At 35.1% G+C, this 12,670-nt stretch overlaps 1 protein-coding gene across 4 annotated transcripts in view; it reads right to left on the reverse strand.

Moving 5' to 3' along the window:
• Nucleotides 1–12,670, reverse strand: part of RXFP1 (relaxin family peptide receptor 1) — a 112,640-nt gene that overhangs the window by 25,065 nt on the left and 74,905 nt on the right. For 2 of the 4 annotated variants that reach the window (XM_037496278.2, XM_054690112.1), the window contains 2 exons: nucleotides 7,639–7,737; nucleotides 3,986–4,091 (listed from right to left, as the gene is read on the reverse strand). In XM_037496278.2, coding sequence (XP_037352175.1) covers nucleotides 3,986–4,091; nucleotides 7,639–7,681 — 149 coding nt within the window. In that variant the 5' untranslated portion in view covers nucleotides 7,682–7,737. Of the gene's footprint in view, nucleotides 1–3,985; nucleotides 4,092–7,638; nucleotides 7,738–12,670 lie in introns of those variants that run through there. The other 2 variants (XM_054690110.1, XM_054690111.1) reach the window with 1 other exon arrangement.

The raw sequence follows: 12,670 nt of genomic DNA on the forward strand, positions 1-12,670 counted from the left end.
GTTTTTTCTTTTCTCTTTCCTTCTATTAGCTAGTTGACAATCCCTTTTCTAATAATTATTGCTTGGCTTAGGTCCTCAATTCTGCCGTTTAAATGTTTGTGTTGTGTAAGATAAATTATTAAATATTTGAGTTTGATTTAAAGATATTAATGAAGGCCTCCCAGGTGGCGCAGCGGTTGAGCGCTGGGTTGCGAAGCTGCCCGCGGCCTCTGTGGCGCCGGTTCGATCCCCAGCTGCTCCCCGGCCACCTGAGGAGGGTCCCACATGGCGCGCAGACCTCTCCTGCCGCCCGCTGCTCCCCTCAGCAGTGTACTTCGGTCCTTCTGCCTGCTCTGCTCCCCGCTCTGGCTCTGGTGAATTCTCTCACCCTCCCGCGCTTCTGACTGTACCCAGTGCATGTATAAACAAAACAAACAAACAAATAAATAAAACATGCCCCTATTTAAAAAAAAATAAAGATATTAATGAATTTATTGTATTCTCAAAAATGTTCATTCATTCATCTTTCAACAAACAGGTGTTGAATGCCTTCCAGTTGCACTTTGGAGAAAAAGATAATGTCCCTGGATGACAAAAAACCAACAGCAGGACTTTCAATAATATGTATCTTTTCATTATAACACTGATTGAAAAAAAAAAAGAGGGGCCATTACCTGTGTGGAGTTTGCACATGCTCTCCTGTATGTGTGGGTTTTCTTTGGGTACTCCAATTGCCACCCCCTTCCAAAGATGTGCATGTAAGATTCATTGCCAAGTCTCAGTTATCCAGAGTAAGTGTGTGTGTGTGTGTGTGAGAGAGAGAGAGAGAGAGAGAGAGAGAGAGAGAGAGAGAGAGTGAGAGAGTGAGAGAGGTGTCCTGCAATGGAAGGGCATCCTGTTCAGAATGGCTTCTGTCTTGTGCCCTGGGTGGTTGGGCTTCAATCACTAGACACCCTGAACGGTTATAAGCCAGTTGGAAAATACATGAATGAATGACTGTAAATTATTAGTTAACATTAGAGGTGTTTTTGTCTTTATTTGGAATTTTGGTGATATTTTTATCACTAGAAATATGCCTTAGGAATGTAACTGGTTTATATCAATGATAAAATTGGTTTTATTTGTTGTTTTGCTTAAAGTCACAGTTTTCAATAACCTATTAAGTGAGGATTAACTGTAATTTACTTATAACTGTAAACTTTTCTTTAGATAGTAACATCAGTCTTATAGCTCAGAGCTAAAAGGTAATTAGCTTGTTTTGCTTTTATTGTATTCATTTACTGGTAAATTCAATTAAAAAACATTTGTTTAGAGCTCATTATACTCTGTTAGGAACTTTGGAGGATTTATAGAAAGACTGAGGTATAGTCCCCCAATGAGTTTATGGTATTTGCCTTTTCATTGTAGAGATTAGGTCCATAATCATTATAGTGAAAGAAAGAATGTTCAATATACTTAAAAGACACACAAACTAGGGCCTCTGAGAGAACTCAAGAGGAAGTAGATAAGACTTCGAAGACTGAGGGTAATTACAGAGAGCAAGAAGGTTCAGTTAAGAATTCCTAAATATGCTTCTTAGATATTTGAGTTTTCAGTAACAGTCCTTTATAAATGAGCCAATATTTTTACAAATAGCATTCTCTATGTTTTCATAATATTTTATTGAAATGCAAAAAGGTAGGTATTACTACTCTTAGTAAAACAAACTAAAAAAAAAGTGTGTATATAGATATAATGTGTGTGTGAAAGAAAATTGATATTCTATATTAGATTATGCAGTTTTAGTGATTAAATTCCAGGATCTGATACAATGAAAGTTAAATTTTCACAAGTTAGAACAATGCCTAAATAATCATATTTATCTGTGGTTACCTCTGTTGCTCACTAGTATTTATGTGAAATATCTTGTAAGAAAACTTCACTCCAATAAACATTACTTGGGTTATTGCTTCTTTGATACTTTACTTATATATGATTTAGTCCATTTCTGACATTTCCCTATAATAGTTCCAACTCAAAAAATAAAACATGCTTAGTAATAAAATTTGATATTTACTCCTTTAATGTATCTGCTCTAAAGTCTAGAGTTTGTTTTCTCTACACAACTGAGCAAAGACTGGGATGAGAGGTGATGCTTTACTGGGTGTTTTGCAGAGAAAAGTAGAAACGGACAACCTGAATCAAGCTGCTTGACCTAAAAGACCAGAAAATGCCATTCTTTACCAGAAGATAAAAATTGCTATGAAAATAAATGCCAAGTTTCATTCCTCCATCTCTCAAATGCCTGCTGGATATTTCCACTGAGTAACCTGTTAACCTCAAATTGAAAAAAAGAAATCTAAAACTGGATTCCAAGCCTTCCCCATGACTGTTACCAAATCTCCCCATTCCCGGATCTCTGTTACTCAGGATGGAAACCCTGAAATCATCTTGCACCTCTCCTTCTCTCTTGCTTTCCTGCAGTGAAATTATTCATAAGGATGTAGTCCCAACTTTTTTCTTTTTACCAAGGTTTTCTTTATACCAATTGGTTGCCTACAGGCCTGAACACATCTCTCTATGAATGTACATATTTATGAATGAATGTGCGCACAAATGTATATTTGAGCCAGAAGAGGTTTTCTTTAAACTGAATGTAAATACCTTTAGGTGGGGCATGCGATCTCTAGTCAGTCACTGTCTTAGCCTCTTCCATTTCTGTGACTCTCTCCCTCTCTTTCAGCAAGGGCTGGCTAAATTGTTCAAGAATGGATTCAAATCTTACTTGTGGGAAAATAAGAAAAGAGATTGGCAGCATGAGAGTTGTCTTTGATTTGGACTTTGAAGTAATTTGAAACAAATAATGGGGGTGGTAATTTTCCCTTGAAAACAGAATGAAATCATCACACATTTTATATCCAGAAGTTCAAGTCAGAATTTAAATCATGAAAACTCTTCAAAAGAACCTCAGATTCTTATGGGGATTATTATTATTATTATTATTATTATTATTTGCAGTAGGACTAATTACAATGAAAAAGAGCTATGGTGTTTGAGGATAGGATAGAATGCTATTCCTTGTTTAGACAGGAATGTTACCTCCTTTGGAAAGCAAGTCTTTGTGGCTTAAACTGTATGATGTTCTGAGCTCATGCATTGGGTAAAGTCCCCAGATTCTGTTAATTTGATGGAACTCTGAGCTGCAGCTCTTCCCCATCCTTTATATATGCCAAGCATAGGTGTTGCTGTGGTATGAGGTTTGGGTTAAAATGGGCAGGCCCTGCCAACATTTGTAAACTGAAGAATTACTTCCATTTTGCCCTTGTATACCCCAGAAATTAAAGCCACAAAATACTAAAACATCTGAATGAAAACAAAAATCTCATCAAATATATATTGGTTTAAAATATCTCTCCCACACTGATTTCTTTTGAAGTTTCAACCATGTATTTTGCTAATGTTTGTTGAATTCAAGCTAGTATTGGATCCCCATTTAAGGGGATAATTGTCATCTACATACATAAATTTGAATTATTCAGGAAGAAAAAATCAACTCCAATATCTCTGAGTCAAATATGATTTTAATGTGAAGAGTTAGATTTTAAATGTGAAGTTCTGCGAATATTTTATCCAAATTGTTTTACCATTTTCTTTTTATAAATTTATATATGAGTATATTAATATGTTAAATAAAATTTCTATGAAATAAGAAAGCTCTACATAGTAGCTTAAGTACAACTTTTTTTCATAAGTAGCACATATAGTTGGTTATCTTTTGTTTAGATAAAATATGATGATACTAAATACTCATAGGACTGTTATGAGGAACTAAATGAATTCACCCATGAAATAATTTAGAGTAAAATCTAGCATTTAATAAACACAAGCAATCATCATAATTGACTAAGGAACAATAATACTATCTTTAAATAAAAAGGCTCCTTTAATAATGACAAAGTCTTAATTATGACACAATTTCACAGATGCTATTCTGGCTGTCAAGATGAAACCAATCTTTTCTACTTACATTATAGTCACATTTGAAGAAACTGATGGAACAGCTCGTAAGTTGGTATCATCACAGTTAAGCTCTAAATCTTGGCAAAAACATTGCACTGGCACAGAACTGACCACTGAATAAAGAGGGCAGAGTAAGGAATGGACAATGAGGGGCAGGGAAGAGCAGGGTAGCGAAAAGAAATAAAAAACTATGAGAAAATTATTTAGCATATCATGTCTCACCTAAGCAATCTGTGCAATGCTTTAAATTAAGGTTCCAAAATTTGTTTTTAATTTAAATGATGCTAGATCATTAATATAAGGAAACATACACATTTATCAGCCCACACTTTTTTTTTTTTTTTTGGTTATAGAAGACTACTCTTCTCCATTTAGTGCGAAATGAATGAAGTCACTTACTCTTACCCTGGGAGCGTAACTATATCCCAGGGTGACATAATGGTGTGTGGTGTGATGGGCTTTAATGTCTATATTCAATGTCTATAATAAAAAAACAAAGTATTAATAGCATGATCAAATCTTTAGCGGAGGACTAGTCATTTCTAATTAGCAAGAAAGAGGAGAGTTAGACACTGAGCTCTAATGTGGGCAGAATTTTTTTTAACTGGAAAAGTAAAAATTCTTCAAAGGAATTTTCATGGCCTTCTTTTGGTTTATGTAGGAATGGAAGTCTGCCTGAGCCTAACTCCTGTGAACATTTTTTATGCCGAGTCATTCTATTTTTGCTGAATGGTGTTGGAGAGGGAGAATGAGATGAAAGCCACTGGTCATCTGTGGGGCTGTGATCCAATATTTCTAGTCTCTATTATAGAATTGAAATGTTGTTTCTAGAGCTAACCAGTAAAATGGAATTATTTTTCAGTAGTTGGATTTCTGCCTTGATGGGAAATGGATGATTACTGAGAAGAGTAAGAAGTGCTTTTTATATTAAAACCCTGAACTGTACAGCAGGTTACAGACTCCAAGGCAAAGTAGGCGTGGACCATGACTGGATAGATGACCCCATGGAACAGTTTCTGCAAACAGGTCCCATATTACAATAGGAACATGTGTTACCAAGTCAACCAACTTCCTTAAAGAAGTTAGAAATGTAGTGTTTTCTATGTTATTACCTATTTAAAAAATTGATAATAGCTAGTATTTTAAAATAGCAAACAAAACTTGTAATGAGAATTTTCTACTTGCTGTCTTTCAGTTTTTGACTTTTACAGTAAACCTTCCAGAGAGTAGAGTTGTGTCTTCCTGGCAAAATAAGAGATTCCTGACTAAGCTGGTGGATGACTGCTAATGAGCACAGTTGGCTATAGTCTTGAAATCATAAAGTGGCTCTTTGCTCAGATACTGGTGACATGCATTCTCTTCCCAACAACTCAAAATGCAGACTCTCTTATAGGATCACAAGAGATCTAGATCATAACTTGTGTTTTGTGTTTTTTGTAAACAATCTCTGCCAAGAACTTTTAAACAGCTTAATATTGCAGGTAGCATTTTGGCTATGAATCTCTGAAAACGGATTCTCTTTTTCAGTTAAAGCCATATCTAAGGCAAGTGTGTGTTCTGTTGTGGAATGGGGATGGTGGGGTTGGAAAGGAATTTGAAGGTTCTGACAGAGAGAGGAGAGTAAGGAGGATAACAATGAGGGCAGTGAAATGAGCATTAATTCCACCATGTCTTTTTCTATTGATATAGGCTGAGTTTAGATAATCCATAAATGTTGGCTATAGTTATCTATAATAGGAAACAATGAAAAAATAACCCTTAAATTTCCAACAAAAGAATGATTAAGCAAATAATGTCACTTAAAATATATCTTATGGTATATTTAAAAATCTGAATGTGATAAATGATAATTGAAAATATGGTAAAAATGGCTTGTACAGAAATTTCTTATCATAAAGAGGGATGAGTGATGCACCAGCAAATTAATGCTGGTGTCTATAAATTATGATTGACTAAAGGATTCTTTCCGATCTCTGTAGTCCCCAAATCCCTCCAATTTAATTTTATGAATTTACTGGCTAATGATAGGTATAATATTTTCTATGATATTGTTCTTGAGAGGTACTTTGTAAATGTGAATTCTTCATATTCTCTCATCTAGTCAAAGGTGATTATAAGCCATTCTCAGTTTGATTTCCAATTAATTCTTATAATGATCTGATGAATGCCATTGCACAACAGGAACCTTAATTTAAGTATTATTCCCCAAATTTACACTATACGTTTGATTTCATTTTTAATGCTTTTATGTTTGAAAAAGACAGTACCACCTCTCCCTGAATTTTGTTTAACTAACTCTAATTAAAATGACATTATCACTAAGTACTAATAAAGACTTACCTCTGCACTTTTTGGATGAGGTATTTTTTTTTTTCTGATTTAGTATGTTCCCCCTTCTCCCCCCACCATCCCATTTCTTTGTTTTTGTTTTTTTCTTTTTTACAAACCATACTATGACAGTTATGAAACCCATCATTTTCCCTCTTGACTTAATGACTACAGAATTCAGAACTATGTTTTGGATGGTTACTGAACTTTCCTCGGTGAGGATTCCTTGATATAATTTTTCCTTTCCATTCATCATTGAATTTTTGTCTTCCTTGGTACGTTAAGTCTGCTAGTTTATTACAAACTATCAAAAACTTTTTTGGGAATAAGTGAAATGTAAAAAATTTAAATTAGAATTTAAGAAATGTGAAGGGTTTAAAGAAAACAAAGACTACATTTTGAGATTTATAATCTAATCCATTATATTTTTTCATTGTATTAGCAGTTAAATTATAAATTAAATTTTGTCTTTCCCAAATACTCTTAGTATTTAATGATCAAGTAATTTTTCTCCATTTTTTTGAGAGACAGGCATGATATAAATTGTTGAATAACATGTGAGACTTCCTATAGGGATATATACCTCTGGAAATTGGAGATCATTAGGAGTTTTTTCTATTTATTTAATCTCATTTGGGTAGTGAGGAAGACAAATAGAGTAATAAAAAATTACAAAATCTATAGCTTATAGTTCGAGATAGATCATAAGGGAAAGAAGAGAGATTCTTCCCCCAATCTCTACTTTTTAACCAAGGTTTTGAAAAGCTATGATCAAAATTTACATTTGTATACTTTATTAGAAAAAATTATTTAAAAGGAATTATTTACATAGATCTTCCTAATCAAAAATATTGCAGAGTCATTCTTCAAGGTAGTACCTTCCACACTTCTTCAAGTGTTTTTGTAAGTTTTCAGTATATGACTAATCATAGCAGGTTATAATTTGTAAAGTTTTTGTAGCTCTGAAGTATAGCTTAGACCTCAGAAACTTTTTTACTTGCAAACATAAAATTCAAATAGATACTCTGCTCTTCTATGTTTACAGTTTCCTTTATAACAGGGTTTATAGTGATTATGAAAAGGAAATGCTTTTCATAGCAACTTTGATTGACACTAATTTTTCTTACAACAATATGCCTGCCATGATTTATTACTATAAACTTCAGATCCCTGGTTCATTTTTAAATGAAATTCTCAAAATAAGGTTGCAGGTCTAATATAGTTTGCTGCTAGAAAATGATAAACTTTTTTCCCCTGTGTGTTGGATCCAACATTTAAAAGCATGAAGTTTATGAACTCATGGACAGAGACTCAATTCCTCTGATTACTTACAACATTCAGATGTTTCTGCCTGAAAGGGATACAGGGAAGTCATTTTGTAGTAACTGGCAAAATATTTGTCAAATTGCAAAGACCATCCATTGTTGTCTCCTAAAATAAAAATCAGAGTGCAGAAAAGTTCAAGAAAAACAAATATTCTGATATGTTGAGGAAAACATTTCCTCTCTTTAAAACAAACGGGATTTTAAAACCTAGCAAGATAAACATCATTTGGAGCTTGTTAACAAACACAAATTTCTAGATCCCTGCTAGAAATTCTGACTTCTAAGTCTGGGATGGATGCATTCCCTAGCCTCCATGATTAACAGTCACTGTAGGTGGCTTTTTGGCAAGAGTGTTTGGGCCATATTTCATGAAACAGTTCTTTAGATTTGTTGAAATATCACCCACCATTCTTAGCATATTAATTATGACTCCTTCAATCTTCCTCAGTTATTAAAATTGATGTATGGTAACATCTGAAGAGGTGTGAACCTATATCATTAAATCATATACAGTGTTGTAAACCAGCATTACCAAAATAAAAAAGAATAAATTAAAAAAAAACAAACAGATGCCAGAGATGTATTAGGATGGCTAGATTGTCATGATGGTTAAATAGAGACAGAAAGAAACCAAGATGTGGTATACACACACACCGGAATTCAAATGTCAAGGGTTAGCTTTTAAGCTTAACTATAAAAAAACTGAACTGTTGACATTTAGTGACAACATGGGTGGAACTGGAGGAGGTTATGCTAAGTGAAAAAAGTCACAAGGAGAAAGACAAATACCAGATGATTTCCAAACTTAAATGTGGGAAATCATAAAGCTGAGTAAAAAAAAAAAAAAAACCACAAAATTAAACCAAGGGCCTCCCTGGTGGTGCAGGCACTTGGGCGCAGCACTGTAAGGCTGTCTGCAGCCTCTGCAGTGCTGGTTCGATCCCTGCTGGCCTCGGAGAAACCCACATGGAGCAGCAGACCTCTTCTGTCTCACCCACTGCTCCCCTCAGCAGTGTATTTCGTCAGTCTGCCTGTTCTGTTCCCTGCTCTGTATCTGGTGAATCCTCTCACCCTCCCGTGCATCTGGCCTGTATCCCAGTTCTTGTATAAATAAAATAAATCTTAAAAAAAATTAAACCAAAACAAGCCCTAGAAATTTGCAGAATTGAAACTATCAGAGGGAGAAAGTGGGGGGTTGGGAGAAATGAGGGAAGGGGACCCAATGAGTTATTATGGAGAATTATGCTTTGGTGGTGGATGTGGTTTGGTTACATGCATTTGCAGACATGTGAACCTATATCCCTAACACATAAACAGCATTGTAAACCAATGTTACCTCAACAAAATAAATAATTAAAAAAAAGTCCAAAAAGAAATCAGCAAAACTATTCTTTTTTTTTCTTTACAGGTATTATAATGTCATGGGTGGTATTAAGTAATTATTTGCTAGCTAGATGCCCACACATTTTCTGATTTTGATATTAAATTCCTATATCATTAAAAATAAAAAAAATAGTAATAGTCATCATTTGGAGGGAAAACAGAAAACAATTTTTTCCCACAAATTCCTCTTTATTTTTAAAGATAAGAGACACTGACACTGTCTGGTACTGATCTCTTTCTGACTAATTTCATTTAGCATTATCCCTTCCAGCACTCTCCATATTGTCGCAAATGGCATGATTTTATCTCTTTTATTGCTGAGTAATATTCCATAGTGCATATATGCCATACCTGGAATATAGGGTAATTAACTTGTCAGATAAAGACAAACTTAAAAACTAACCCTTGACATTTGAATACAGAACTCATGCAGTAGTTTGCAAGACTTTTGGTTGAAATCTGGACTCAGTGTTGCTTTATGATAAATCAAACTGAAAGGCAAATGCATATGGATGTTGAATCATAAAAGGGACAGATTATGAGAGACAGCGTCATTGTATTGAAAAGCTGCAATGGTCCCACTGTGGATACTGTGAGTGATTCCCTCAACCTCCATTGAACTTCCCCTTTATTACTGTGTTCTTGTAGAGCAGAGATTGAAAAGTTTACAACATTTTACATCTCTAGCAAACCTAGACTTTGGGGGTACACTCATGGATATTTTGGTTGGTAGAGGAGAGATAGAGGACATTTTCCTTCAGCTGTTCCTAAAACAGAGACCTCTCAATATGAGACAATTGTGGTAGTGGCAGGTATTGTGGATATTTCTATCATTGAGGGTGTCGGGGCAGCTGGGTTGATGGTCGGGGCAGCAGGATTGGCAGCTGTCTAGTTTCTGCATTGCTGGGGTGATGTGCTCTTGGATCCACTGATGCCAGTGGGGGCACTTGCTGGTTCCCAATCTTCCAGCCCTTCTGAGAATTTTACGAGAGTCGAATTTCTGTTTAACATGCCTAGAATGGATTCTGTCATTTGATAGAAGATATCTATTTGATAGATTGAATTGTTGGGGCAAAATGCGGTTTCAGTATAATCAGAAATGTAGTTAATTTTCAAAGTTCAAGGTTAATCATTAGTGAGAGCACAGCGGTGCAATTTTTTTCTGAACCCGTATGTTCAGGTGTAGTTTTGTGTCCGACTATGGTAATGTGATGACACCTCAGCATTGTCCTGCGTCTCTCATGGGGGTGCTGTTTCAGAGACAAGAGCTTTATGAAATATTCTGTTCTACTGGACTTCAGAACCTTGCTTGTGCTTCCTTGGCTGTCAGGTTTGATAGTTTATGGCAATAGATTGTCTCCCTTACCTGATTTAACTGAGTTTGTGGATTTCTGGGTAAGGTTTTACTCTTAAAGACTTGGTCCTTACCTTTAGATAAAAGGTAAGATTTTAACTTACTATTTTAACTTCCCCATTTTAACAGAAATTGAGTATTAGTACTTAGCATTGGGATAACTAATATTTAGTGAATACCTACTATACTACAGTAAGGACTTTGTTTTATCTTCATCTCCATGTATAAATTAAAAAAACAAAAACTGTTCTGAGAAATTTGACTGGTTTGACTAAGAGACAGAATTACTAAAATTTGCAAAAAAATCAAAACAATAAATTAATTTCCAAACTTATATGTGGGAAATTATATCGTCAGCTTATTATGCACAGAGTTCCAACTTTTGTGTGACATCAGCTTTAAATATGTAGCTTTTGCTATTTATTGTCTGTTCTCCTATTGTCTATTTCATTTCTGTTGAGGTTCTTACAACAACATTATATGACTTAAAAAATTCACTCAATTAACATCCAGAAATAGTTATCAACTGGAATTTAAGTTTGTCATTACTGTTATTCATAGAATCAATGAGGGTATTGCAAATCATTAAAGTATTACTAAAATTAATTAAAAAATTAATTTTCACATCAATATTATGAATTTTCCTGCATTTGTAAATGTTATAACTAAAACATGTAAGATAAGCCATTTGGCTTAGGATGTGCTGAGGTACTGATTTTTCTTATGAACAAGTTTTTTGTGCTTCTACAGAACATGGATGAAAAGTGAACCTGCAAGTGTTTGAAGATTAGCACTCTGTGAGAAGAAGTGTGCACATGCTCCAAGTTCATGCTCATGTGCCTGACACATTCACCTCGACCTCAGAGCACAGCGACAGGATCAGATGAGGTGCCAGTGTCCAGCACAGGACTGCTGCTGTGGATAGGGCTTCACCGCTACTGTGAAATTCATGTGACGGAGGAGCCTGGGTGACTGCCAGAAGACGGTGATTTTCTTTCACGCTGTTTCTTTAGCAGACCCTGTATTTAAATGAGCTTTTTTTACAAGTGGACTATTTCAATTTGCGATGTTTTCCCCCTTAATAGATACTCTAGCATTTAAAATCACGAGCTTTGTGTCCTTTGCAAATCCTTCCCATTCCCCATAACTCTCTTGACCTTCTTCTATTTTAAGGGGTTTGCTGTATTTGGCTTTAGTTGAAACATTTTAGTCCAAAAAACCTACATGATGTAGTTATTTATGCTACTTCTCTTGTTGGTCTCTTTCTTAATCTTCCTGTTCTTTTCTACCCCATTACACTTCAACACACACACACACACATACACACACACATAGACATAAACACATGGACACAAACACACAGACACAAACACACACAGCAGAAAAAAAAGACAAAGGAGGAAAAAGAGAGGATGTCAGGATGGAAGTGGGGAATGTTAGGCGCTGAAAGTAACAGACAAACTATTTACATTTCCCCAAGTCAGAGCACACATTGTGGAGAGATCTTAACAACAGCTTCAAACAAACACTCTTTTTAGTAATTAGCTTTTACCTTCCTTACTGCCTTTCCAAAGAATTTTCATCTTCCCACCCATTACTTCCTCCCACCAGAAGGCAGGAATATAAAACATAGGAAATGTTGCCAAAATTGCAAAGTTAGCATTTTAAAGAAAACAACTTTTGGTATATGTGCTTCTACATTTTAATTCTGCATTCTTCATATTTTAGGGATGTGTGTATAGGGCAGTGAGAAAATGTTTTTTCATATTTTAGCAATGATCCTACTGAATTTTTAAAAATCATCCCCCCCACATCATGTTAGTTTCAGGCATTAGCTTCACACCTCATTCTCACTGAAATTTGATTCTCTGATTTTTCTTGAGGCATTTTAGAATAAAAAGCACTGCACTAAGAGACTATTATGTGAGGGGTAGAGTTGCCAGCATGTGTTGGTAGGGTTGTATGAGCAACAGCGATTAAAAGAAAAAAAGATATATATTTACTAAAGGAAAGATTTTTCAAGCTAAAATGATGTAATGATGTTGCAAATAAAAATTAATGACATAAATCACGAAAAATCTGGTCCATTCTGCATGAAATCAATAAATATTTGCTAGTTGAGTGAATGAATGAATGAAGCTCTGTTTCAAAGATATTTCAGGGAAAATCCAGTTTGTCTTAAGCTAAAATAAAATTTGGGGGGCCTTCCTGGTGGCTCAAGGGGTTAAGACGCAGCACTATGACGCTATCAGCAGCCACTGCAGCAGGAGTTCGATTCCCTGCCAGGGAGGTGACCCATATG

This window comes from Talpa occidentalis, unplaced genomic scaffold (assembly GCF_014898055.3).
Source record: "Talpa occidentalis isolate TD23 unplaced genomic scaffold, MPIMG_talOcc4v2.1 talOcc4.8, whole genome shotgun sequence".
Lineage (NCBI taxonomy): Eukaryota > Metazoa > Chordata > Mammalia > Eulipotyphla > Talpidae > Talpa > Talpa occidentalis.